This window comes from Chiloscyllium punctatum, chromosome 7 (genome assembly GCF_047496795.1).
Source record: "Chiloscyllium punctatum isolate Juve2018m chromosome 7, sChiPun1.3, whole genome shotgun sequence".
NCBI classification, from domain to species: domain Eukaryota; kingdom Metazoa; phylum Chordata; class Chondrichthyes; order Orectolobiformes; family Hemiscylliidae; genus Chiloscyllium; species Chiloscyllium punctatum.
The window spans coordinates 121,917,141-121,945,139 of NC_092745.1; the positions used below are offsets into that span (position 1 = coordinate 121,917,141).

At 41.5% G+C, this 27,999-nt stretch overlaps 1 protein-coding gene across 1 annotated transcript; it reads right to left on the reverse strand.

Moving 5' to 3' along the window:
- Positions 1-345: 345 nt before the first annotated feature.
- Positions 346-27,988, reverse strand: LOC140479373 (calcium-activated chloride channel regulator 1-like). The gene is made up of 14 exons (XM_072573281.1): positions 27,827-27,988; positions 24,567-24,707; positions 23,699-23,849; positions 22,697-22,802; positions 16,316-16,475; positions 14,142-14,363; positions 11,213-11,437; positions 10,950-11,127; positions 7,548-7,654; positions 7,232-7,453; positions 6,868-7,138; positions 6,573-6,740; positions 3,207-3,443; positions 346-791 (listed from the first exon to the last, which is right to left on the reverse strand). Exons 1-14 carry the CDS (start codon positions 27,986-27,988, stop codon positions 346-348), a joined length of 2,796 nt encoding a protein of 931 aa, XP_072429382.1.
- Positions 27,989-27,999: the final 11 nt, after the last annotated feature.

Below are 27,999 nucleotides of genomic sequence, written 5' to 3' on the forward strand. Positions count from 1 at the left end.
TTGGCTAAATGGAAACAATATGATACTCCAACCACAAGTAAGAAAATGAAACACCAGTAAAGGAAAAAGAATCTGCTCAAATCTCAGATTGCACAGCAAAACTTTATTAGATTCTGTCAGTCCTTTTACAGGAAGACACTTTACTTTTAAATTAAAATTATACAGGTTGGATTTAAACGCCATTATTGTTTGATGTGACACAATCTCAGCTCAACATCAGGAGGAATGCTCAATATTCATGGAACATTCAATTTTTTTGGTCACAAACTTTGAACATGAATTAAATTGCACCATTATAAATTGAATGTTGTTGAATTTTGATAATATTGCCGATCATCTCTGGCTTTAGCTGTACATTTCCTCACTGGGTGATACTCTGCCCTGACGTTTCTTAGTCACAACACATACAGTGATTGAAATTATCAAGGAGACAACGATGACAACAATACCAACAATAACAAGAATTTCTGAAATGTTAATGACTACACTATTATGAGGTTGAGTTGGTTCGATGGTTTGGACTGGCTGTGATGTGGGAGGTGGACTTGCCAAAATTAAAGCAGCTTGCGCTATATTGGATAAGGCCGAAGACTGGTTTTCTTTATCAAATGCCCGAATTGCAAAGTAGATTACTGTCCCATTTTTCAACTCGATGTTCTCAGATACTGTGAACGATTCCTCTGAGTTAGCCACCCTTGGCTTCAGGCCTGTGGTGTTTACACTTTGAGCATTTGGAAAATCATCCCTCAGCTGTGTGAAGCTTTTGCTGAGCTTTATTTCATAAAAGGAAGCTACAAGAAAAGAAAAACAAGTGAATGTATTATTCAGGCTCTTGATGTTATCCTCTTACGCACTGCCAGGTTTGCTGAATACTTAAGTGAGGCAACTGGTAATAAGGAGCTAAACTGAGAGGTTTAAAAATACAGGAACAAGAGAAGACCATTCAGCCGAACAATTCTTTATATCTCATTCAGACTCTCCCTTATTGAAGGGACGATTTTATTTCATTAAGGTAGGTCAGAGAAAGTTCACCAAGATGATCCCTGATGTAGGGGAACTGTCTTATGAGCAAAGGTTGAATACTTTGGAATTCTGCTCACAGGTGCTTAGTAGAATGAGATGTAATGTCATTGAAACATTTAGGATACTTTAACAATCTGGCAGGGGAAGCGCTGGTTGAATGTTTCCCCTCACAGGATCAGCCATAATTCTATTTAATGGTGTAGCAGGTTTCAGCAGCTGAATGGCCTGCTGCTGTTCCTATTTCTTCATTGTCTTATTATGGTCTCCCATTGAAATGTCCATTCAATATTTGAATTACACTCATCCCCATTACAATTCAACTGCCTTGCATGTTCCTGAAAATACAATGGTATTGGTTACTCCTGTGAGTGGTCTGAGTGTTTCATGCTCAGGAAAATGCCCTTCCCAATATCTAATTGTACACTCAGTTGGCGTAGGAGATTAACACAAATTCACCCATGAAATTGCAAGTCAATGTCATAGCCAAAAATTTCACTCAGTGGGGAATTGGTACATTGGGTAGGAATGGATTATAGGCTGAGCTACAAGCTTATGCTGGTCACCAGAATGCTCCCTGAAAGTGTGGTCATTGGAAGGAGCTTGGCTGGGATGTCTGACCACCACACACATGGCAACACTCATTGTCAAGACTTGCCCATCTTTGACAGTCACAAGGGTAAGGATGCGAGGGCACCCCTCTCTTAGAGATGTACAGCACAGAAAAGGACCCTTTCTTCCAACACATCCATGCCGACCCGATATCCGAAATTAATCTACTCATTTGCCTGCATTTGGCCCATATCCATCTAAACCCTTCCTATTCATATACCCATCCAGATGTCTTTTAAATGTTGTAATTGTACCAGCCTCCACCATGCCCTCTGAGAGCTCATTCCATGCATGCTCAACCATTTCCATGAAAGCGTTGCCCCTTAGGTCCCTTTAAATCTTTTCCCTCTCATCCTAAACGTCTGTCCTCTAGTTCTGGACTCCCTCAAACCCAGGGAAAAGACCTTGTCTATTTGTTCAGTAAATCTTTAACGATGATTCAATATCTTCTGCAAAGGCACAACGAGGGAAGGAATTAGCTGAAAAGGAAAGATTAAAGTGATTTTCATTCGAGCTGCTTGAAGTCAATACAACTTTGTGGGGAGAGGAACCCGGTAGTTTAGTGGTTAGTGCTACTCCCTCACAGTAGCAGGGACTTGGGTTCATTCCAGTCTTGGGCATCTGTCTGTCTGGAGTTTGTACATTTTCCCCGTGTCTGCGTGGGATCATCTAGGTGCTGTGGTTTCTTCCCATGATTTAGGGGAATAGACTATTCTGGATTATCCTGTAGTGTCTGGGGCTGTGCAGGGTACGTGGATTAGCCAGAGTAAATAACTAGGTAAAAACAATGACTGCAGATGCTGGAAACCAGATTCTGGATTAGAGTGGTGCTGGAAGAGCACAGCAGTTCAGGCAGCATCCAACAAGCAGCGAAATCGACGTTTCGGGCAAAAGCCCTTCATCAGGAATAAAGGCAGTGAGCCTAAGCGTGGAGAGATAAGCTAGAGGAGGGTGGGGGTGGGGAGAAAGTAGCATAGAGTACAATGGGTGAGTGGGGGAGGGGATGAAGGTGATAGGTCAGGGAGAAGAGGTGGAGTGGATAGGTGGAAAAGGAGATAGGCAGCTAGGACAAATCAACGCTTCAGGCTCTCTGCCTTTATTCCTGATGAAGGGCTTTTGCCCGAAACGTTGATTTCGCTGCTCCTTGGATGCTGCCTGAACTGCTGCGCTCTTCCAGCACCACTAATCCAGAGTAAGTAACTAGTCAGGTAAGGGGGCAGGATGTTCTTCAGGGGGTAAGTGCAGACTGATCCTCAATCTGAATGGCCTCGATCTGCACTGCAAGGATTCTATGCTAACTCTTTTTGAAACAAAGGAAAGGAAAGGTAAAGATTTCAAATTAAAGTACACTCATTCACTTGTAATATAATATTTAGTGAATGCTAAAAGAGTATAATGCTTTTCAACAACAAAAGTACACAAATGGCAAAAGTCACACCCTATTCCCAGTTAAACAATGAAACCGACTGACCAAATGATTGATGATGTGATGGAGGCAATGAGACTTAAAATGGGCTGAAAACTCAGCAATGGGATCTCTCCCAATGTATGTATTGAAATATCATTTAAATTACCTGTTCCTTGATCTAAGTCATCGCCTGGAGCTGTCCATTTCAGTTGTATTGCGTCTCCAACAATTGCTGCCCGAAGATCCTTAATTTTACTTGGGGGAAACATGTCAGGTGGAGTTTTGTCAGGAACCTGACTAACAACACAAGCTCCCGCTGTTTTCACTCTATTGAAGCTTCCCAATTGTATCTGAGAATCGTTACGGTCCACTGGAGGCTTTGGTGGGTTGGGGTGAATTTGACCTGCAAGAAAAGTGAAGAAAGACACGTTTCAGAAAGGGGCAAAATATTTGGAAGTTGTTTTTAACATTTATCTTTCAGATGCGATTGCCACCACAAGGCCACTACTTGTTGCCCATTCCTAATTGCCCCAGAGAAAGGGATGGCCAGCTGCCTTTTAGAACTGCCCAATCCATGTAATGTAGTTACACCCACAGAACTATTAAGGAGGGGGTTGGTATCAATGTCAATGGGCCTTTGATGTGAACTCTGATAATTTCAGTGTCATTACCAGAGTAAAATCTCAGCCAATCAGCCTGTCTGCAAGTTTAGAATAATCTCCTGCAGCAGATCCTTATCCTTGAAGAGTCAGATCAAATGAATCCAAGGATCATCTTGTGGAAATAAATGTATTAGCTGCAAGGATTCCAATGCTTTATGTGGTTGCAGGATGTGATTAAATAATTTATTGCACATTACTAACTTTCATTGTTTTGTAACCCAAGTGATTTACCAGATTATGTCACAGGGCATTGGTTATTTAGGTAAAAACAATGACTGCAGATGCTGGAAGCCAGATTCTGGATTAGTGGTGCTGGAAAAGCACAGCAGTTCAGGCAGCATCCGAGGAGCAGTAAAATCGACGTTTCGGGCAAAAGCCCTTCATCTGGAATACAGGCAGAGTGCCTGAAGGGTGGAGAGATAAATGAGAGGAGGGTGGGGGTGGGTAGAAAGTAGCATAGAGTACAATATGTGAGTGGGGGAGGGGATGAAGGTGATTGATCGGGGGGGAGGGTGGAGTGGATAGGTGAAAAAGAAGATAGGCAGGTAGGACAAGTCATGGGGTCAGTGCTGAGCTGGAAGTTTGGAACTTGGGTGAGGTGGGGGAAGGGGAAATGAGGAAACTGTTGAAGTCCACATTGATGCCCTGGGGTTGAAGTGTTTCGAGGCGGAAGATGAGGCGTTCTTCCTCCAGGCATCGGGTGGTGAGGGAGCGGCGGTGAAGGAGGCCCAGGACCTCCATATCCTCGGCAAAGTGGGAGGGGGAGTTGAAATGTTGGGCTACTGGGCGGTGGGGTTGATTGGTGCGGGTGTCCCAGAGATATTCCCTAAAAAGCTCTGCTTGGAGGCGTCCAGTCTCCCCAATGTAGAGGAGACCGCATCGGGAGCAACAGATGCAATAAATGATATTGGTGGATGTGCAGGTAAAATTTTGATGGATATGGAAGGCTCCTTTACGGCCTTGGATGGAGGTGAGGGAGGAGGTGTGGGCGCAGGTTTTGCAATTCCTGCGATGGCAGGGGAAGGTGTCAGGACGGGAGGGGTGGGTTGTAGGGGGGCGTGGACCTGACCAGTTATTTGCATGATGGCACTCATGAAACAGTTGTGTTTGTTTAAAATGAGTTCAGTTGTGGCTATTTCTGCCATATTACTCAAAAATGACAAACTAATTAGATGGTTTATCTTTTTATCCTGACAGGATTTTATAAAAGTACTTGGATGAGGACATGAAGTATGATAGCATTCAGGCTCTTGATCTTGTGTGGGCAAATATAGGTATGCTTTTGGCAGTACAGACTTGATGGGCCAAAGAGCCTCTGTTGTACTGTATGATTTGAGCTGCATTGCCTCTACTTTTGGATTATTGCCTAATGCCGTAGCCATCATTACTGCAAGATCATGTGTTTAAACAATAAAAGTAGAGAAAAACACCTTCACAGAGACATAGTCAATATATTTGTGTCCAGATGAAGAAGGAGGTGTTGGATGTGATGACGAAAGGTTTGCTCAATAGGTAGGCTTTAACAAAGGTCTTATGGAAGGGAAACTGTTAAAGAGGAAACTCCAGGATTTGATCTGTAGGTATTTCATATACAGGAGTTTTGACTATGGGGTGAATACAAGGCATTGAGATGTTCAGTTGGCCATGATCATAATGGTTGGGGTAGGTTCAAAAGGCCGAATGGCTTCGCCTCTTCATACATTCCTTTTTAAATGTACATTCACCAATGGCAGGACAAAGGGAAGTACTGGTGAGGATGGAAGAGAGGAATACATAAGAGGTTAGCAATTGAAAAGTCAAACGTTTGAAAACGTTGACTCGATGGCTCAGATTAGTTATGTTTCAATATGTACCTCAGGTACCCACACTGGATTTGTCCAATCCAAACTCCACACATGCTCCAGAGGAGACTGATGCCTGGCTGTTGAGATGTTGGGTCAGTAACAATGTGCTTATTTGAAGGTGTGCTTTCTACCTCCAGGTTTCATCAGTATCATGGAGCTGGGATTTGATGCATTGAGGGACTGCAAGCTGACATCAGTCAGTGGGTTTAGGGATAATGAGTGAATATGACTTCATGGTTTTGTACTTAAGCAGGGCTGTCATTTTTAACTTTATAACTTTATGTCTTTACTTTTCTACTCTACCTAAGTTCTTATACTCACATACCTTTAGAATTAGGTATACAAATTACCTCGGGACAAATGTTAAGTACTACAATAGATTTGGTATAAAAATAGAGAAATAAGGAAAAAAGCTAAATGTTCTACATTATAGTTCTGCATAGAAATTAGGAAAATGGTGGCATTGTACACTTTTTACTGTATTACTGTACCCCTGTCCTTGAGCACACATGACAGTAAAACCTAATTATAATTATAATTCATACAGGAATGCAGCTTTTGGGTAAATGGAGGTTCAAGACTTCTTTTATTCATTCATTCACAGGATGTGGGTTTCATTGCCTGGGTCAGTATTTTTTGCCCATCCCTACATGCTCTTGAGAAGGTGGTACTGATTTTACACAATCAGACATTGCCCTTCTTCCCATCAAGTCTGAACCAACAAAAACTACTCGAAATCTGCACGTGTCCATTTTCCACCACTTGGCCCATAACCTTGAGTGCTCAACTGAGTAATTCATTAAAGGTGGTGAGATTTCCTGCCTGAACTACCATCCCAAGCAGTGCATTCCACACCCCCACCACACTTTGGAGTTATGGGGTGTATGGGAGGTTGTCTGAGGTAACATTGGAATTGTCAATGGGTTTGGGACTGATGATATTTCCAACTACAAATGGTTTAGGGGCTAACTCCGGCAAAGTCATAATTCAATTACAAGTAGGTACATTTGTACATCAGTACCTTACCGTTTTGTACATATCCTGGGATGTACATGGCATGGCTTTGCTTCCTGGTTGTTAACCTTACTATTCCATCTTTTCCTTGTACAGATACTTTAATGGTGTATCTCCCATTACCAAGAAATTCAATAAAATACCGAGAATAAACTCCATCATTTCTAACAGCATCAGCACCTAAAGATAAGAAGACAAATCAATTGTAACATGCAGAATCCAGTGTTAACTAATGATAATATTTTACTTTGTCAAAGTGAAATATAACCATTTGCTAATTGGCTTCTACAGCGATGGATGTATTTACCTCCTCCATTGTCCAACAGCTCAAGATTCACTGGCTGACCTTCAGCCCTCTCCACTGTGGCTGTCACATTAGCTCCAACAACAGGCAGGAAGCCTTGGCTGACCTCTGCAAAAATGATCAGTGGCTTTGGATAAGATGTTGTGTCTTGATTGAGGTGCGCGTTGACTGTGACAGGCGGAATGTTCTCATCTGCTGCCCGTGATGTTACTGTTATCGTTACAACCTGAGGCATTCCAGCTCCATTTTGTATGCTGTACATCCAGGCTCCTGACTGATGTAAAAACACCTCATTGTAATTGAAAAGAAGGAGATCAAAGGTAAAGCAAAGAGAAAATTTAAACACACAGTCCAATCAGAACCATACGTGTGCCAGCCCAGGAATTGGAAGGCGTGCTGTCAACAAGACTCTGTCCATCTCAAAGTTTCCATTTCTGTAAAGCTTTCCATTGGGATCACGGATAAACATTTGTGGTGTGTAAGTCTCCCATGTTATTACAAAGAACGTGTTTTTCCCAACTGATTTATCGATGAAAACTGTACCATTGAACCAGTCATTACTTGCAATGCTCTTTCCAGAACTTTCCAGCTGCAAGAAATCAAAAGTCACTTTAAAACACCAACATACCTGTTATCAGAAAGCAGCAAAAAATTCAAAGACATTCTCTGAAGGATAGTCAAACCTGGATTGACTGTTGACTCATATCACCATTTCCTGATACTAATCCAGTGAAAGCGTCAACTAATCCATTTTCATCCAATTTATCAGTAGCTGCATACTGCAGGCCTCCTAAAGATTGAACATGAGAAATAATAAGATCAATCTAGTGCTCACAACTGGTTGGGAAAAAAGCTTTACACAAATTTAAAACACAAAACTTAATCATGAAACTGATGATAATCAGAATTAAAAGTAAAAGCATCTGCTGACGAAATTATTTAGGGTGATCCAAAGTCTTAGATTATTAGGTGATGTGAATGGGCAGGGTAGCTTGATGGGTAAATGAATAAGAAGTGTTTTGAGGAATATTGGCCAAATGCTGGCAAATGGGACTAAATTAATATGGGATATCTGGTCAGCATGGATGAGTTGGGCTGAAGGATCTGCTTCCAGGCAGTCTAGCTCAATGATTCGATAACTCAGGAGATATGGGTTCAGTTGACCATTCACTGAGATAGTAGTTAATCATCTACTTGAATGATATATGTCCCTTCACTTTCTGCAGGATAGTCTGCAGGAATCTATTGGCTTTTATCTTGAACATGCTCAATGATTAAGCTCACACAGCCCTCTGGAGAAGAGAATTTTCAAGTATCATTGATCTTTGACTGAAAAATTTTTCCTCATTTCAGTCTTAAGTGGTCTACCCTCAATGTAAGATTATGTCACCTGGTTTTAAATTCCCCAACCAGAGAAAAACACTTTGTGTTAGAGTCATAGAGACATACAGCAGGGAAACAAATCTCTTGGTCCAGCTTGTCCATGCCAACCAGATATCCTAAATTAATCAAGGCCCTTTCGCCAGCATTTGGCCCATCTCCCTATAAACTCTTGCTAATCATTAACACATCCTGATGTCTTTTAAATGTGTAATTGGAACAGCCTCAACCAATTCCTCTGGCAGCTCATTCTGTACACACACCAATCTCTGTGTGAAAACGTTGCCCTTAGGTCCAGCTCACTTTAAAACATGCCCTCTAGTTTTGAACTCCCCTACCCTGGAGAAAAGACCTTAGCTATTCACCCTATTCTTTCCCCTCATGATTTTATAAACCTCTATAAGGTCACCCCTCAGCTTCCGTTGCTGTAGGAAAAAAAAGCCCCAGCCTATTCAGCCTCTCCCTTTAGCTCAAACCCTCCAATCCCTTCACAACAGCCTTTCCTAAAGCACAGAGACCAGAATTGCACAGGGCATTGTAAAAGTGTCCTAACCAATGTCCTGTACAGCTGCAACATGACCTCCCAACTCGTATTCAATGCACTGACCAATAGAGGCAAACATACCAAATGTTTTCTTTACCATCCTCTCTACCTGTGACTCCACTTTCAAGGAACTATGAACCTGCACTCCAAGGTCTCTTTGTTCATCAACACTCCTCAGGACCTTACCATTAAATGTATAAGTTCTTTCCAAAATGCAGCAACTCTCATTTATCTAAATTAAACTTCTTCTGCCACTCCTTGGCCCATTGGTCCATCTCTGAGGTAACCTTCTTTGCTGCCCACTACACCTTCAATGTTGGTGTCATCTGCAAACTTACCAACTATACCTTCTGTGTTCACATCCAAACCATTTATATAAATTGAATTATAAAGTCATACAGCTCGGAAACAGACTCTTCGGTCCAATCAGTCCATGCCGAACATAATCCAAACTAAATTGTCCCACCTGCCTGCTCCCCACCTTTTCTATTCATGTATCTATCAAATGTCTTTTAAATGTTCTAATTCTCTCTGTATCCACCACCTCCTCAGGAAGTTTATTCCACACGCAAACCACCCTCTGAGTAAAAAATCTGTCTCTCATGTTTTTTATTAAATCTCTGTCCTCTCACCTTAAAAATGTTCCCCTCATTTTGAATTTCCCCATCCTAGGAAAAAGACAGCTACCACTAACTCTATCTCTACTTTTATTATTTTATAAACTTCTGTCAGGTTGCCTCTCAAGCTCCTACACACCAGTGAAAATAGCCCCAGCGTATTCAATCTCTCCCTCGTTAAGCCAGTCTGTGAGTAAGCTGAAATAGCCCATTGTTATTACATTTCCCTCTTTACATACATCTCTAAGTTCCAGATTTGGGTCAGGCCCAATTTTACCACTCACGTTTGGTGGCCTGGACATAAATCCTCCCAATGTTTGCTGCAACTTACTGATTTTCTGCATCTATCAAACTGACTCTACATCTTGACCCTTCTGCCTGGGATCCTCCATTACAAAGGTACTGATGTCACCAGTACAGGGACTGATAGTGCAAATGTTCATTTACTGTCTCCACTGTTTTAACCTCTAGTTCAGAGGAGCTAATATTGCCCAAGATTGATGTTATCTTAGCACGATTCCATTTTCTACATTGCGCAGTGACTACAGTTAAAAAAGAAAAGCATCTATTTGGCTGCATCTTGGCACACCATGAATTTATGAAAAGCTCTGTAGAAATGGGGTTTGTTAGTATCTTTCTATTGAGGCCCAGCTTTGGACATTCTGAACAAGATCCACACTGGATTTGAAACTTTAATTCTGTTTCTCTCTCCACTGATGTTATCAGTTTTGTTGAGTTTCTCCAGCGTTCTCTGTGTTTGTTTAAGGGACATTGCTGGTTTAAGGTCAGGTGCTTTTCACTGAATCTTTAAAGAAACCCACAGCAATATACTTTTATCTTAGTAACCAGGCACTCAAAAATACTTCATATTGTCTGTTAAACGAATCCCTGCATTTCATTGAGTACAGGACTTGGGAGGTCATGTTGCAGCTGTACAGGACTTTGGTTAGGCCACTGTTGAAATATTGCGTGCAATTCTGGTCTCCTTCCTGTCAGAATAATGTTGTGAAACTTGAAATGATATGGAAAAGATTTACAAGGATGTTGCCAGGGTTGGAGGATCTGAACTATAAGGAGAGGTTGAATAGGTTAGGGCTGTTTTCCCTGGAGCGTCGGAGGCTGAGGGGTGACTTCATGGAGGTTTATAAAATCATGAAGGGCTTGGATAAATAGACAAAGTCTTTTCCCTGGGGTGGGGAAGTCCAGATCTGGAGGGCATAGGTTTAGGTGAGCAGGGAAAGATATAAAAGAAGCCTAAGGGGCAACTTTTTCATGCAGAAGGTGGCACACATTTGGTGTGAGCTGCCTGAGGAAGTGGTGGAGGCTGGTACAATTGCAACATTTAAAAGGCATCTGGATGGGTATATAGACAGGTCGGGTTTGGAGGGATATGGGTTGGGTGCTGGCAGGTGGGACTAGATTGGGTTCGGATATCTGATCGGCATGGATGAGCTGGACCATGCTGTATATCTCTATGACTCGATAACTCTATTTGCTACTGAAGTTTAATTCTTGATCAACAAAACAATGTAAATGTCACATGCCTGTCATTGATGACAACTGTTCCAGCTCTATGGCTGCATTCAGTCCTAATGCTATCGTGTGGATAACTGCACCACTTTGTTTCACCTCCGAGAAACAATTGCTTATTCCACCATCCTCCCCATCAGTCAGCAAAACGATTTCATCACCATTTGTAACACCGTCATCACTACGAAGTACCTGTAAAGCCATTGTTCATTGTCAATGTGGGAAAAATGTAATAATGATGTGGACTGTAATGAATTATCAAATGTCTCTGACTTACCTGAAAACCAGCTTGAACCCCTGCACAAATGTTTGTTCCACCACTAGCTATTTTAGGTAGAAGATTTTTCAGCTTTTTTCGTGAGTCCTCACTCTCAATTACTGTCAATTCCTGAATCTCAGTGGCATAACTGTGAAAACCAACAATGCCAACGTATGATTGATCTTCAATGATCTGGAGTAAAAATATTCCAGCCGCTTGCCGAAGCCTTTCAATTCGATTTTTCTGCAAACACAAAGAACTCAACTCAAATTCAAAACTCAGTCTCCCAAACCATTTGTCATTCTCATATTTTGTAAAAGTAAATAAAACCAAAGTACTGTGGATGCTGGGGTTTGAAATAGAACCAGAAAATGCGAAAGAAGCTCAGCAGGATTGGCAGCAACTATGGGGAAAGAAACAGGATTAATCTTTCTGAGAGGAGTCATTCAAATGTTCAGAAAAGATTTACAAGGATGTTGCCAGGGTTGGAGGATCTGAGCTATAGTGAGAGGCTGGAGGCTGGGGCTGTTTTCCCTGGAGCGTCGGAGGCTGAAGGGTGACCTTATAAAGGTTTACAAAATTATGAGGGGCATGGATAGGATAAATAGTCAAAGTCTTTTCCCTGGGGTCGGGGAGTCCAGAACTAGAGGGCATAGGTTTAGGGTGAGAGGGGAAATATATAAAAGAGACCTGAGGGGCAACTTTTTCACGCAGAGAGTGGTACGCATATCGAATGAGCTGCCAGATGATGTGGTGGAGGCTGGTACAACTGCAACATTTAAGAGGCATTTGGATGGGTATATGAATAGGAAGGGTTTGGAGGGATATGGGCCAGGTGCTGGCAGGTGGGACTAGATTGGTTGGGGTATCTGGTCGGCATGGACGGGTTGGACCGAAGGGTCTGTTTCCATACTGTACATCTCTATGACTCTATGACTCTAAATTCAAAATGTTAACACTACTTTTCTCTCTACAGATACTGCCAGATCTGCTGAGTTTGTCCTGTGTTTTCTGTTTTCCTTTCATATTTTGTATGCTTGTAAAAAGGGTGGAAATAGAATAAATATTTTAAATTTAGTTTAACAAATCTCAAACAGACTTGAGTACATTATCTTGGCTGACATGCCAGTTTAATATAGAGTGAATGCTGCCGGATTTCTGGATAAAACATTATATTAAGCAACTGCAGGTTAGTCAGTTTAATCTTAGTGCTGGGGAAGCTTTTAGAAATGATAGACCAGGATGCCAGCAATGGTGACTTGGACATATGCAGATTAATAATGGAATGGCGGCAAGATTTATTAAATAAAGTCAAAAATACTTAAATTTAGAACATTATAGTGCAGTATAGGCCCTTCGGCCCGTGAAATTACCTTAAATAATATAATAATGCTGTAAATTCAAAGATCAATCAAACTTCTTTTGTGAAAAGAACATTAACATTCAGGTTGAAATCTTAAACTCTGTTTGTCTTCCAGCACTGCCTGGCCTGGTGAATATTCACAGGATTCTCTGTCGTATTCTGCTGTGACATTAATTTATATTGGGACTTGTTCAAGGCAAATTGCACTCAACAAAACTAGCAGAGGTTTTGTTAAAGCATCAGAGGTCTGATCAGGAAAATATGCTTGTTATGGTAAAAATCAAAAGATGTTTAATAATGTGTCTCATAGTTAGGTTTGCATTCAAAGTTGTAGCTAATTTAGTAAACATTAGCATGGATACAACATTGACTGAGTGACAGAAAAGTGACTGTAGTGCTGGAAAAGCAGAAGAGGAGCAGAAGAATCAAAATCTTGACTTTGACCTCCAGCATCTGCAGTCCTCACTTTCTCCTGAGTGACAGAAAAGGGGGTAGTATTTGCGAATGGTTCCTCTTGCTCTGGGGAAAGGCACATATATTGTGTATCTTATCAGCTAAGAATACTGCATGTTGATCTATACTACTGACTTATACTTGACTTTACAATTTCAAAATTTTCAATGACATAAAATTTGGAAGTATAGTGAACTGTGGGGAGGATACTAATGGACATCAAGAAGATAAACAAAAAAAGCCAAAAGAACTGCGGTTGCTGGAAATCAGAAACAAAAACTCAAATTGGTGAAAAAAACTCAGCAGGTCTAGCAGCATCTGTCGAGAGAAATCAGAGACAATGTTTCCAAAACTGAACCCAAAAGGTTAACCGATTTCTCTCTATAGACATTACCAGGCCTGCTGAGATTTGCCAGCAATTTCTGTTTTAGATCAAGAAGACATATTCCATTTGCCAATTGAATGTTCATTCTGTACGTTAATCAATGTGATCCTGTATTTCATCGCAGTCCTCCTCTGTATTAGCCACATACCCCAAGTAAGATATTATCTGTACATTTTGAAATTGTGTTTTTGATTCCTGAGGCTGGGTCATTGATGGGTTTTAGTGATGAACTATCGTGGTCCCAGCACTAATCCTGGTGGAATAGCCCTTTCACCATTTGTCACACCTCCATTGCATACAAACAGGGTCTTATACATGTTCAAATGATGGCTTGAGCATATGGGGTCAGGTTTCAGAAATGCTCTGTTTAGAGGTCATCTTAACCTGAAAGATTAGCTCAGTTCTTTGCTTAGATTCTGCCAAACCTGCTGAGTATTTCAGTATTTTTGTATTTTTTTAATTTCAGAATTGTAGTTTATTATATTTGGTGCAGGAAATGAGAAAGCCCATGATGACCTTCTGAAGCGACCCATTAGAGATGTCATTACACACCTCTGGAACAGGTGGGACTTGAATTCAGGCACCCCACCTTAAGGATACTATCACTACAAGAGCAATATAAGATGCAGGTCTTGCATGAACATAAAGACCTCTTGTCTCCTATGTGATGAACAATGGTCAGCAAAGGACTCCAAGTGATGGTCCTTTCAATAACGTCAACCTGAACGAACATCATATTGTCATACCGAATCCATGCTTCCCGAAGTATCAAGAACTAAACATAACACTCGGTCTTTGGCATGCAGGAAAGTAAACTTTGGCTCAAGTGAAGTGATATTAGTTGGATGGTTGTTCTTAAAATCGTCCGACTTGCTGATCACATCCCAAGTGCTCCTCTCATCGCACATTTTGTTTTGCATGTTCGGAGCTTCACGGTTGTGTGTCTTATTGTCACAAAAGTCAACCACCTGCAAAGGGAACACAAGGTCAGATGCAACAAGTGTCAGAGTTTTAAAAATAACAGCCAGCTGAGAGAACCAGATGCTTTCTGGATCAAAATGAAAGGTTTGTCTTTATTGGAAAATCCCAGTTTCAGTTTCTGTCTATCAGCTTCGCTCAATTGACAGTATTTGCACCCTTCAGTATGAGGTAGTTATGAGCTCGGCTTGCCTCACCCCGTCTCTGCTGAGTATTAAAGCCTTTTAAAGCCTTGCTTCCCTATGAGGTGATGATTGATGCTGCATTGAGAAATCAAATTAATAAAACAGTCACAACAATTTGTGAGGAGACTATGACCATGAACACGTACAATGTACTTTTTATTATAATCACAAGCTCTGCACAGTGAATCTTTGAGAAATGCAGGCACTTGTTGTGGTGCAGAATGAGATCATTCAGTCAATCATGTCAATGCTGATTAAAAGAAGGAGCAATCCCATCTAATCCTACCTTTCACCTCTTAGCCTGTGGTTCTCCAGGTTATGACCCTCAAGTGCACACCCACATGTTCTTTGAAATCCTGTGAGTATTTTGACTTTACCACTTTTCAGGCTGTAAGTTAAAGATCACACCACCCTAACTGTGAAAAGAATTATCCACAACTCTCTTATTCCTTCTCGGATTTACTTTAAATCTATGTTCCCTGTTTTTTCTTTAATCTGCTAACATAAATAACTCTTTCCTAACCACTCTATAGGCATCTCATAATTTCAGACGGCACTGTGGTTAGCATTGTAACCTCACAGTGACTGGGACCTAGGTTTGATTCCACCCTTGGGCAACTCTTTGATTAGAGTTTGCTCATTCTCCTCCCTGTCTGCATGGGTTTCCTCTGGGTGCTCCAGTGTCCTCCCACAGTCCAGAGGTGTGCAGGTTAGGGTGGATTGTCGATGCTAAATTGCCCATAGTGTCCAGGAATGTCCAGGTTAGGTGGATTAGCCATAGGGAAAGGTGGGGTTAAGAAGATAGGGTTGGGTCTGGGTAGTTTGCTCTTCGGAGAATCGGTGTGGACTCAATGGGCCAAATGCCTGCTTCCACACCGTAGGGATTCTATTCTGTGAAGACTCTAGCTGCAGTCTACCCAATGTTTCATACAACTTGAGCAGAACCTCGCCATCCTATCCACTAAAAAATTTGTTTTATGCAGTTAAAAAGAGGCAAATTTCTATTTAAATCATAGTCTATTTTTCTACGTTTAATGTCAAACCTACCAGAAATGGCAATATGAGAAATGGGCAGCCCAAACTGTGGGAACAAATGAAGCAAGCTCGAAATCTGTTTCATGCTGTACTTGAATCGTGAATATTGGACATATATTCGCTTTTGCAAATTCACTGACTCTCATAAAGTATTCTGAACAGCAACTGCACTCAGTGCAGGTCAAATTACTGTACTGTTCACCATTTCACCCAGTGTGGGTCACATTTCATTTACCTGCAGTTTTCAGGTGCAAAACAATAGAAGAAAAGTGAAGTAGATTAAAAAAGACTCAAAACTTAAACTGGTCTGCAGACTGACAGAATGATGATAGGAAACAGGATTGCCAAGACTGGAAAGTTTGTACTGAATGTGTATCAGCTCCCACATTACACATACGCACTATTGTAACAGTTTACAATGCAGGAGGCCTTACAACAAGGGGCCCATTTGAGAAATTTATGTCCTTCATTTTACTACATTATATCTCCTGTAAAACATCAATAATACAATTGTTTTATTGTATTTTGTTGTCTACTAGATACTGTATATATCAGTATTTTTGGCTATTTGGAAACTATCCAATTGACTCTCATTACTCTCTGTGACGTCAGCATTTTCAAGGAACATAACCTCTGCAACAGCAAGACTTTGTACGTGAAACATTTGCAGAAGTAGGTGTTAATAATTTGCGAGGGAAATGCATCTTAATCATCCCACTTACCCCTGGTAATCCTGTTGTGTACATTATTGAAGTTGATGTCACTTGGTTCTGGTCTGGAAAGAAGTTACAGTCAGTGTCTGGGAGCCCTGTGCTGGGATCACAGGCACCACAGGAAACTTCAGAACAAGAGACTTTTAATCCTTTAATTTCCTTTGAACACCTAGAAATGGAAATAAAGCATGATGTGTAGTTAATCATTCTGATTTTTACAAAAGTTGCCATAACCATACTAGTTTATACATTGTCTCTCTCAATAGATAGAGAGAGAGAGAGATGACTAGTGTTGATTTATCCTAAGAGTCACCACATCTCAATGTGGGGCGGGGGAAGAGGTTGAGATGGAGAATTATTTCTTATAACGGCAGCTGGTGAGGGAATGGAACCCAAGTAGTTGGCATTTCTTTGCCCGAGGAGTTAATCACCAAGTTGGAGACAGGGTAGGGCTTGGTTAGCTCAGTTGCCTCGGTTCAATTCGCATGGTAGCTGAGCTCACAATGATAGGTCCTGCCTTCTGAACCTCACCTTTGACCTGAGCAGTGGTGACCTTCAGATTAAACTCACCCACTAGGGGTGTCACTCACTCTAATGAGACAGGGGGATGGTGGTGACTTTACTCATTAAATAAACAAATCTAAACTTCCACGTTCCTCTGATACTCATACATGAGCAGTATCATGTGGTTTCTGAGATTACTGACAATTTACGTTAAGAACTTCCAGATGCTTCCAGGTTCAAATGAGTAATTGTCAGAGGGGACTCTCCAGTCAGGGCACAAACAGGCAATTCTGCAGTTGTGTACCAGTATTGACATTGATTTCCTGATGCCAAGGTCACAGACATTTCAAAGTGGCTGCAGCATATTGGGAGAAAAGGGAGAGTGAGAGGCCAGATGTTGTAGTACACATTGGTAAGAACAACATAGTGAGAGATACATTTGCAGAGTGAATATAGGAAGTTACGTAAGAGGCTAAAAAGAATAACTTTAAAGGTAGTAATCTCTGGATTACTCCCAGTGCCACAAGCTAGTGACAGTAGGATAAGAAAATAGGGCAGTTAAATCAGTTGATGTGGAGGTGGTGCGTTGGGCAGGGATGCAGAGTTTTGGATCATTGGGATCACTTCTGAGCCAAAAGAGACCTGTTCAAAAGGGCCGGGTTTCACCTGAACTGGAAGGGGACCAATGTCATGGTGGGGTGGGGGTTGGGGGGAGGGGGGGGTGGGGGTGAATATTTGCTTGCATTATTTGTCAGAATTGAAACTAGTATTGGGGCAATTGTGGAGATCCTAAATAATAATGAAATGAGGATGGTTCGGAAATTAAAGAGAGCAAGTTATTTAGACAAGGCAACCAAGAACAAATCAGAGAATGATGTAACTCTGAAGAATTAAACTGCATTTCTTTCAATGCAAAGGATCTGACAGAAAGGGGTATGAACTCAGGGCATGCATGGGAACATGGGACTGGGACATCACTGCTCATCCAGAAACATGGCTCAGGAATGGACAGGATTGGCACCTCAATGATCTGCGGTTCAGATGCTATGAGAAGGGTAGAAATGGAGGCAGAGAGGAAGAGGACTGGCATTTTTCATGAGGAAAAACATCATGATAGTACTTAGAGAGGATTGCCCAAAGAAGCTATACGCATAGAACTTAGAGATAAAAAGGGGATAATCACCTTGATGGGATTGTGCTAAAGACACCCCAAAAATCATCGGGAAACTGAAGAGCAATTGTTGGAGAGATCTCAGCTATGTACAAGAGTTGTAGGGTTGGGACAGCAGGGGCTTTTAACTTTTCAAACATAGACGGGATTGCCATAGAGTTAAGGGCTTGGATGGGGAGGGGTTTGTGGAATGTGCTCAAGAATATTTTCTTCATCAATATGCAGATGTACATATTAGAGAAGGAGCAAAACTTGACCTTCTTTTGGGAAATAAGACAGGGCAAGTGACTGACGTGTTAGTGGGAGAGCACCTTGGAACCAGTGATCATAAGTCTGTTAGTTTAAAACTATTATGGAAAAGGATAGTCCCTGGATAAAATTTAAAGTACTTAATTGGAACCAGACCAATTTTGACAGTATGAGATAGGAACCTTCAAAAGTTGATTGGAATATACTGTTCATGGGTAAAGGGATAACTGGCAAGTGGGAGGCTTTCTAAAGTCAGACTATGAGATCGAGATAAATGATCCAGAAGAGAGCACTGTTGGTATGATCAGCAAGTTTGCAGATGACACAAAGATTGGTAGAGGAGCAGAAAGCATAGGGGACAGTCAGAGAATACAGGATGATATAGATAGATAGAGAGTTGGGTGGAAAAGTGGCAGATAGCTTTCAATTCAGACAAATGTGAGGTGATGCATTTAGGCAAGTCGAATTAGAGAGCGAATTATACAATGAATGGAAGAGCCTTGGGGAAACCTGACGGGCAGAGAGATCTAGGAGTGCAGGCCCATTGTTGCTGCACAGGTGGATAGAGTGGTCAAGAAGGCATATGGTATGCTTGCCTTCATTGGACAGGGTATTGAGTATAGGAGCTGGCAAGTCATGTTAACATTGTACAAGACATTGGTTTGGCCGCATTTGGAATACTGTGTACAGTTCTGGTCGCCACATTACCAAAAGGATGTGGATGCTTTGGAGAGGGTGTAGAGAAGGTTTATGAGGATGCTGCCTGCTATGGAAGGTGCTAGCTATGAAGAGAGATTGAGTAGGCTAAGTTTATTTTCTAGAAAAAAGGAGATTGGGGGGGACCTGATTGAGGTTTACAAAATCATGAAGGGTATAGACAGGGTGGATAGAGACAAGCTTTTTCCCAGGGTGAAGGATTCAATAACCAGAGGTCATGCTTTCAAGGTGAGAGGTGGAAAGTTTAAGGGAGATACACATGGCAAGTACTTCACACAGAGGGTGGTGGGCATTTGGAATGCATTGCCAGTAGAGGTGGTAATGGCAAGCACGGTAGATTCATTTAAGATGCGTCTGGACAGATGCACGAGTAGGTGGGGAGCAGAAGGATACAAATGCTTAGGAATTGACCGACAGGTTTAGACAGTACATTTGGATCGGCTCAGACTTGAAGGGCTGAAGGGCCTGTTCATGGACTGTAAATTTTCTTTGTTCATTGTTCTTTTTTATGAGAGCTGAGAGTCAGTATGTACCCTTGAGTGAAGGGGAAGACTCGGAGGAGCAGAGAACAATGGATGAATAAAGATATTGAAGCTTTGGTCAAGAATAAGAAGGAAGCAGATGTTAGGTATGGACAACTGGGATGAAGTGAATCTCTTGAAGAGCATAAGGGGTGTATGGGCCATTCTTAAGAGGTAAGTCAGGAGGGCAAAAACAAGGTATGAGATAGCCTGGGCAGATAAGATGAAGGATAATTCAAAGAGATTCTACAAGTACATGAAGAGTAAAACAGCAACTAGAGAGAGAATAAGATTCCTAAAAGGTCAACAAGATCATCTATATGTGGAACCACAGGAAATAGGAGAAATACTTAAATGCATATTTCATGTCAGTAACTATAGTCGGAAAAGACACGGAGGCAAGGAAATTTGTGGAAATAAATATCGATATCTTTAAAACAGTCCATCTTACAGAGGAAAAGCAGCTGGAATTCTTAAAATAAACATAAAGAAGAATAAATCTCTAAGACATGATCAAGGGTGTCCCAAGACATTGTGGGAAGCTAGGGGAAAAACTTAAGGGGCACCTACCATGTACAGCTATGGGTGAGGTGCCGGAGGACTGGAAGGTGGCTAATGTTGTGCCTTTATTTAAGAAAGACTGTAAGGAGAAGCCTGGGCACTATAAGAGTGCTGAGTTTAAGTTGCTGGAATGGTTTCAGAGAGATATGATTTACATGCATTCAGAGAGCCAGGAACTGTTTAGGGATAGTCAGTGTGGCTTTGTGTCTGGGAAATTGTGTTTCACAAACTTGATTGAGATTTTTGAGGATGTGACCAAAAAGATAGATGAGGGCAAAGTGTTGAACATTGTCTCAGGGTTTTCAGTAAACCTTGAAGACTGGTTAGTACAGTTTGATCACGTGGGATTCAGGGAGAGCCTGCCAATTGGATACAAAATTGTCTCAATGGGAGGAGAGAGAGGGTGGTGATGGATGGTTGCTTTTCAGACTGTGATAAGCAGTGTTCCACCAGTATAGGTGCTGGGTCCACTGTTGTTTCTCATTTTTATAATCAATTTGGCTGAGAATTTAGGAGGCATGGTTAATGGATGACAGCAAAATTGGTTATATGGAGGACAGTGAAAAGGGTTATCAAAGATTACATTTGGGAGGTTATATTGCAGCTGTATGGGACATTGGTTAGGCAACTGTTGGAACATTGCATGCACTTCTGGTCTCCCTGATATGGGAAGGATGTTGTGAAACTTCAAAGAGTACAGAAAAGATTTACAAAAATGTTGCCAGGGTAGGAGGGTTTGAGCTATAGGGAGGGGCTGAATAGGCTGGGGCTCTTTACCCTAGAGCACCGGAGGCTGACAGGGTGACCTTACAGAGGTTTATAATGTTATGAGGGCCTTTGACAGGGTAAATAAAAAAGGTCTTTTCCCCAGAGCGGGGGAAACCAGAACTAGAGGACATAGACTTAGGGTGAGAGGGGAAAGATATGAAAGGGACCTAAGGGACAACTTTTTCACAGGGGATGATGCACGTATGGAATGAGATGCCAGAGAAAGTGGTGGAGACTGGCACAATCACAACATTTAAAAGGCATCTGGATGCGTATATGAATAGGAAGGGTTTAGAGGGATATGGGACAAGTGTTGGCAAATGGGACTAGATTAGTTTAGGATATCTGGTCAGCATGGATAAGTTGGATGGAAGGATCTGTTTCCACGCTGTACATTTCTATGACTCTATGATTCTATTTCAAAGCGGTTAATGAGCTGAGGAGTGGCAGATGGGGTTTATTTTGGATAAATGGGAAGGATTGTATTTTCGTAAAAAAAAATGAGAAAACTTATACAATTAACGGGAGGGTCCTGGGTCACATTGTTGAGCAGAGAGCTAGGTGTTCAGATACATAGTTCTTTGAAAGCTGTGTCACAGACAAACAGGATGATTAAGAAGAAATTGAATTGGATTGAATTAGCTTTATTGTCATGTACACAAATGAGTACAGTGAAAAATTTACCATTGCTGCATTACAGCGCCATCTCAGGCATAAAGCTACCTCAGTACAGATACTTAAGATCAAATACATTGGAAACAAAACAAATAGGAAAGTAAAGATATAAATAGCCCAGCATTATAGGTCAGAGAAATAAATTAGGAATATAACAAAGTTAAAAGTTCAGAATACCAGTCTGAATGTTGCCGTGAGAGTGGTGATTTGTCAATGTCACCTTGTGAGGATGAAGAAGTGGAAGGAGACAGAGTGTAAGCAGCTCCATAATCACTAACTGTCCCCATTAACAGCTAGACACCCTCCCAGCCAGATTGTTATCCACTCCCTTGTCTGTCCAACTGCTCTTCCCTCTCTTTGGGCTCTATCCCAACCTATCATTTATTCCTCACCCCCTCCCTCTGCCCTATCTTCTGCATATAAACCGACATTTTCCTTACTCCCATCAGTTCTGTGGAAGGGTCATTGGACACAAAAGGTTAACTTTGATTTCTCTTCACAGATGATGCCAGACTTGCTGAGCTTTTTCAGAAACTTCTGTTTTTGTTTCTGATTTACAGCATCCGCAGTTCTTTCGATTTTCATTTTGAATCAAAATTAAGTCAGTTTAGTTAATATTGAGGGGCAAAAGCATGGAAAAAAGCCAATTGCACATCATTAGGGGTGTTCAGAACTCACCACTTAAACCCTAAAGAGAAAGTGCAAAATCTATTTCCCCAACCTTTTCACCCTTGCCCACATGAATCAAAGGGGAAGAACATTTGGAGGTGGCTGAGTGATTCACACTGTTTCCTCACAGCACCCCAGGGACCCAGATTTGATTCCAGCCTTCAGCCACTGTCTGTATGAAGTCTGCATGTTCTCCCCCCTGTCTGTGTGGGTTTCCTCCAGGTGGTATGGCTTTCTCCCTCAGTCCAAAGATGTGCAGGTTAGGTGGATTGGCAATGCTAAATTACCCATCGTGTTCAGGGATGTGTCGGTGAGGTGGATTAGCCATGGAGAATGCAAAGGTTAATGGGATGAGATGCAGGTGTGCTCTTCAAAGACTCAATGTAAGGTTGACGGGCTAAATATCCTCTATGTGCCCTGTAAGGGATTCAAAAACTCTTCCTCCTAATGTGTTAATGTTCTCTTTTGTAAGAATGTTCTCCATTATAGGCCGCACAACAGTGACGCTTTTCAACTGCAAAACAGTTCTGCTATCAGAATTGAAGAATAGCCAACCTGGTTGCCTCATATGTATCGCCAACAGCATAAAAGGGTGCCAGATCATTGTATTCATCAAACACTCCCCACCGAAGGTGAGCCCATTCATGGACTAATACACTACCTGTAAAAATAGAAACATTCATGACAACAACACCTACTTCACTCAAAGCTAAATGGTACGTTTGGAATACTGTGTTCAATTCTTGCCTCCCTGCTTTCTGAAATGTGATGTGAAACTTAAAAAGGTTCAGCAAAGATTTACAAGAATGTTGCCAGTGTTGGAGGGTTTGAGCTATCGGGAGAGTCTGAGTAGGCTGGGACTGTTTTCCCTGGAGCATCGGAGGCTGAGGGATGGACTCATAGAGGTTTATAAAATCATTAGGCACATTTACTAAGTTAAAAATCACACAACACCAGGTTACAGTGCAACAGGTTTATTTGGAAGCACTAGCTTTTGGAGCACTGATCAAGAGCAGCATTCCGGAAGCAAGTGCTTCCGAATAAACCTGTTGGGCTATAATGTGGTGTTTGATTTTTAACTTTGTGCACCCCAGTCCAACACTGGCACCTCCAATCATGAAGGACAGGATCGGGTAAATAGTCAAGGTCTTTTCCCTGAGGTGCGGGGTGTCCAAAACTAGAGGGCATGGGTTTAAGGTGAGAGGGAAAAGGCTGAAATGTAACATAAGGGGCAACTGTTTCACACAGAGTGTGATGTGCGTTTGGAATGAGCTGCCAGAGGAAATGGTAGAGGCTGGTACAATTATAACATTGAAATTGTATCCGGACATGTGTATGAATAGGAAGGGTTTAGAGGGATATGAGCCAAATGCTGGCAAATGGTTCTAGATTAATTTAGAATATCTGCACATCCCTATGACTCTAAATATGACTCGACAAAGTAAGGCTTTGATCAATTTCACCAAGCTAAGAACAAATGCGAGTGTGTTTCCAGTGAAAGGGGAAGGGATTATAGTCAACTGCACAGATGGAAGGAATATCCTGTAAAGTTGTTACCTCTTTCACCGTAAACTTGGATCAGGGAGTCATTTAGCATGAAGTTTTGGGTAAAGTGAATGTACCGGCCCTTGTCACCACATTGGCCATACTGCAGAGTGTATGGGTCATCTCCATACTGAGTATGTGGGTTGGCAATGATCACATTCGCCTAGAAAAAGATAAATAGAGGAAATAACATCAGGGAATAAGATCATCCCCAAACTACTGTTAAATATAAACTGCAAAAGCATGGATACAAAGACAGTAAAGCGAAAAAATAATTATAAGAGAAAGCTGGACGACCTATGTTTGTTTGAAATTCTAAGGAAATAAAATACATTTTTATTAAATAGTCCTTCTAAACATTGGACATACATATGGATCATATTAGAACGGTGTAGGTTAGATGGGCATCAGATTAATTTCACAGGTCGGCGCAACATCGAGGCCCAAAGGGCCTGTACTGAGCTGTAATGTTCTATGTTCTATGTTCCATAATCTAATGTGCATTGGGCCAGTCAGCAACATCCAAGGTAAAGCAGAAAGTATTTTCTAAACACTGTCTTTGATCATTTGGTTAAATAAAATAAAGGACAGATCATTAGAGATACAATTGCCAATTTTCCACAAAGTCAAGTATTAAAATATAATTAAGAGTAGATTAGCATGGCTGATACTGGATTAGCGGTGCTGGAAGAGCACAGCAGTTCAGGCAGCATCCAACGAGCAGCTCGTTGGATGCTGCCTGAACTGCTGTGCTCTTCCAGCACCACTAATCCAGTATTTGATTTTCAGCATATGCAGTTATTGTTTTTAGCATGGCTGATAGACTGCCCCATGAAATAGGAAAAAAGTAATGTTATAATACCATTATTTCAGCTTTTACCTTTTCATAAGACTGGGTGCTTGGTCTCTGATAGTGGGGCTGTGAACTCCAGGTGATGGGCAATAGGATTTTCACATCTCGGAAATAAGCTCGATGTTTGGTGGCTTTGTACAAGAAGTTTGAAGCTGACCTCACCATTTCCTTAAAGAAACACAGGTGTTGTGAAAGTTTTTAATCATTGTACTCTCGCACAAAATTGGCAACAACTTCTTCAGCATATACTTTGGGTAGGGGAAGAATGGGCGGCATTTATAAACTTATACTGCAACCTTTCTGTACAACCTGACATGGCAAAATGCCTCTTTACTCTCAACAAGGAATTGTAAAACAAAATTTGGCCACATAATGGAATGTTAAGAGATAATCTCAGGTTATAGTCCAACAGTTTTATTTAAGATATGGAGGTGCCAGTGTTGGACTGGGGTGGAGAAAGTTAAAAATCACACAACTCCAGGTGAGAGTCCAATTCGTTTATTTGGAAGTACAAGCTTTCAGGACGCTGCTCCTTCATTAGTTGAATTCTCTTCACCTGATGAAGGAGCAGTGCTTCAAAAGCTTGTGATTTTAAATAAACCTGTTGGACTATCTCCTGGTGTTGTGTGACTTCTGACTTTGTCTGCCCCAGTCCAGCGCCGGCACATATATATAAATCAAAATTGTTTTTGTTCTGCCTCACACTCACAGTTCAGATCTGATACGTCAGCTCTGGGTGAAATTGGAAGGGGAACAGAACAGTCTCCTTTTATCATTTTAAAGGGGAACCAGCTCATTGCTACCCAGTATCATCAGTAAAGATTACCCAACTGACCCTTATTCCTGGTGTGGAAATTGTGGTAAATTACAATATAAGAATGATGTGGAGGAGTCGGTGTTGGACTGGGGTGGACAAAGTTAAAAATCACACAACACCAGGTTATAGTCCAACAGGTTTATTTGGAAGCACGAGCTTTCGGAGCATTGGTCTTTCATCAGGTGTTTGTGGAGTATAAGATCATAAGACACAGAATGTATAGCAAAACATTTCAGTGTGATGGAACTGAAAAGATATATTGAACAAACCTGGGTTGTTCATAATGCAACAACGCAAAGTGGCCGTGCAGAGGCTGAGAGCCAAGTTCAATAACCACGGGGATGGCCTCAACCGGGACCTTGGGTTCATGTTACACTACAGGTGACCCCACTGCACTATACACTCTCTCACACACACACACATTTACACACTTACACACGAACACAGATCCTCTCTTATACACACACTTGCTCTCGTACACACACACACTCACACACACAGATCTTCTCTCATGCACATGCTCTCTCTCATATACACGCACACAACACACATCCACGCACACATTCTCTCACAAGCCTTTCCTCCATCACACCCAAACACACACTTTACCAAGCTTTCACAACACAAGCTCTCTGATGTGCACTCACACACACACATGCACACTCGCGCACATATAAGACGATGGGGTGAATTTTTATTTGCAGAAGTATATTTGCAGATATATTCTATTTTGCTCAAAAAATGGACAGTCAATACATGTAATATTTTGTAAATTCCACTTTGGAAATACAACCAGTCTGACTCAAGATTGGGATACAGACAGACTCTGACCTCACACCTTTAATGCATTGTCAGAGCTGTGATGTCACCACTTGTTATAAAATCTTAAGCTATCTCGAGAAAGTGACTTAAAAGAAGTTCTGGGATATACATATTAATGAACTGAAACTTGCAATCCATTCCAAAAGATGAAAGACTTAACAAACAATCCAGGTTTGCTCGATATATCATTCTAGTGCATCACACTGAAATCTTTTGCTATACATTCTATGTCTTATGATCTTATACTCCACAATCACATGATAAAGGAGCAGCACTCCAAAAGTTAGTGCTTCCAAATAAACCTGTGGGACTGTAACCGGGTGTTATGTGATTTTTAATAATGTAAGAAGGCATTTGGAAAGTTTGTCTTTCTTGGTTAGTGCATTGAGTATAGGAGTTGGAAGGTCATGTTTCAGCTGTACAGGACATTGGTTAGGCTACTTTTGGAATACTGCATGCAATTCTGGTCTCCCTGCTATAGGAAGGATGTTGTGAAACTTGAAAGGGCTCAGAAAAGATTTACAAGAATGTTGCCAGAGTTCGAGAGTTTGAGCTATAGGGAGAGGCTGAATAGGCTGGGGCTGATTTCCCTGGAGCATCGGAGACTGAGGGGTAACATTATAGAAGTTCATAAAATTATGAGGGGAATAGATAGGGCAAATAGACAGGGTCATTTTCCCTGGGGTTATGGAGACCAAAACTAGAAGGCATAGGTTTAAGGTGAGAGGGGAAAGATTGAAAAGGATGTAAGGGGTGGCAACACAGCAGTGCTCTTCTGATTGATTGGGGGTTTAGATGATTACATGCCAGGAGTTAAAGTAAAAGGAAAAGTCAACTTACTTCATAGTGCTACTCCCGCAATAGAGAGAGATGATGACTGGTGAGTTTAACCTGAGGGTCACCAGGCCACAGGTGAGGGTAGAGATTGAGAAAGTTGGACCTTCATGGTAACCTGAGCCAATATGGGAATTGACCTTGCAGTGTTATTCTAGTAACAACCCTGTGCACAGTTAAGAAATGTTTTGCCAAAATGTGACTACACTGTGTGAGTTTAAAAAGCTCTCTCTCCCCTTGGAGAGGAGTGTGTAATCCAAGGGGCTGCTCTGAAGGTCCACCTGTCCTACTTGGTAAACCATCAGGAGACTATGGTCTTCCCAAGTCACACACGATTAATGGTTTTGATCGAGCAAATCCAGAGAAATCACTTTCTCTGGTGGGAGAATCCAGAATCAGAACCTTCCAGAAGATTGGAGCTAAGATATTCATGGTTGATGCATGAAACACCTCTTTACACAGAGGAACTCTCTCCCTTCAAAAAGCTATTGATGGTGAGGGTCAATTGAAACTGTGAAGAAGAAACTGATAGATTATTGTTTAGTGAGGAGATTACTGGCTTCAAGGTGGGTAGATCAAACTAAACCACAGACCCAGCCAGAGAGTAACTGGGTGTGATGACAGGATTGAGACAGCTGAATGTTGGACGTTTCTGTAACACACAAGCCCATGGATGGTCACAAGCCCATCTGGCTCATCGAATGCCAGATTGTTAAAGAATTCCCTTTCAATTGCTTAACCTACAGTATCAATGATAAATAAAACTACTAAACACAGTCAGTGATTGCAATAGGGATTCAGCTACTGGTCCTACCTGAATTTTTGTAATGAGCATTGGATCCTCTGGTATTCCAGGGTTAATAGCAATGACGACATTTTCGTAACCATTATTCACCAGTTTCACATCAGAACAGCTTACACCATAGACACAAACCAAGCACACAAGGGACAGGAGAAATAGCTTGATAGATTTCATTTTTGAAATCC

Bases quoted from the DNA above. Each gene is read 5' to 3' on its own strand.
- LOC140479373 (XM_072573281.1), bottom strand. From the start codon at position 27,988: ATGAAATCTATCAAGCTATTTCTCCTGTCCCTTGTGTGCTTGGTTTGT. The intron at 16,476-22,696 runs GTTGGCTATTCT...TTCCATTTCTAG, and splicing joins GATACATATGAGGCAACCAG to GTGTTCAAAGGAAATTAAAG. The intron at 792-3,206 runs GTAATTTAAATG...CTTTTCTTGTAG, and splicing joins TGACTTAGATCAAGGAACAG to CTTCCTTTTATGAAATAAAG.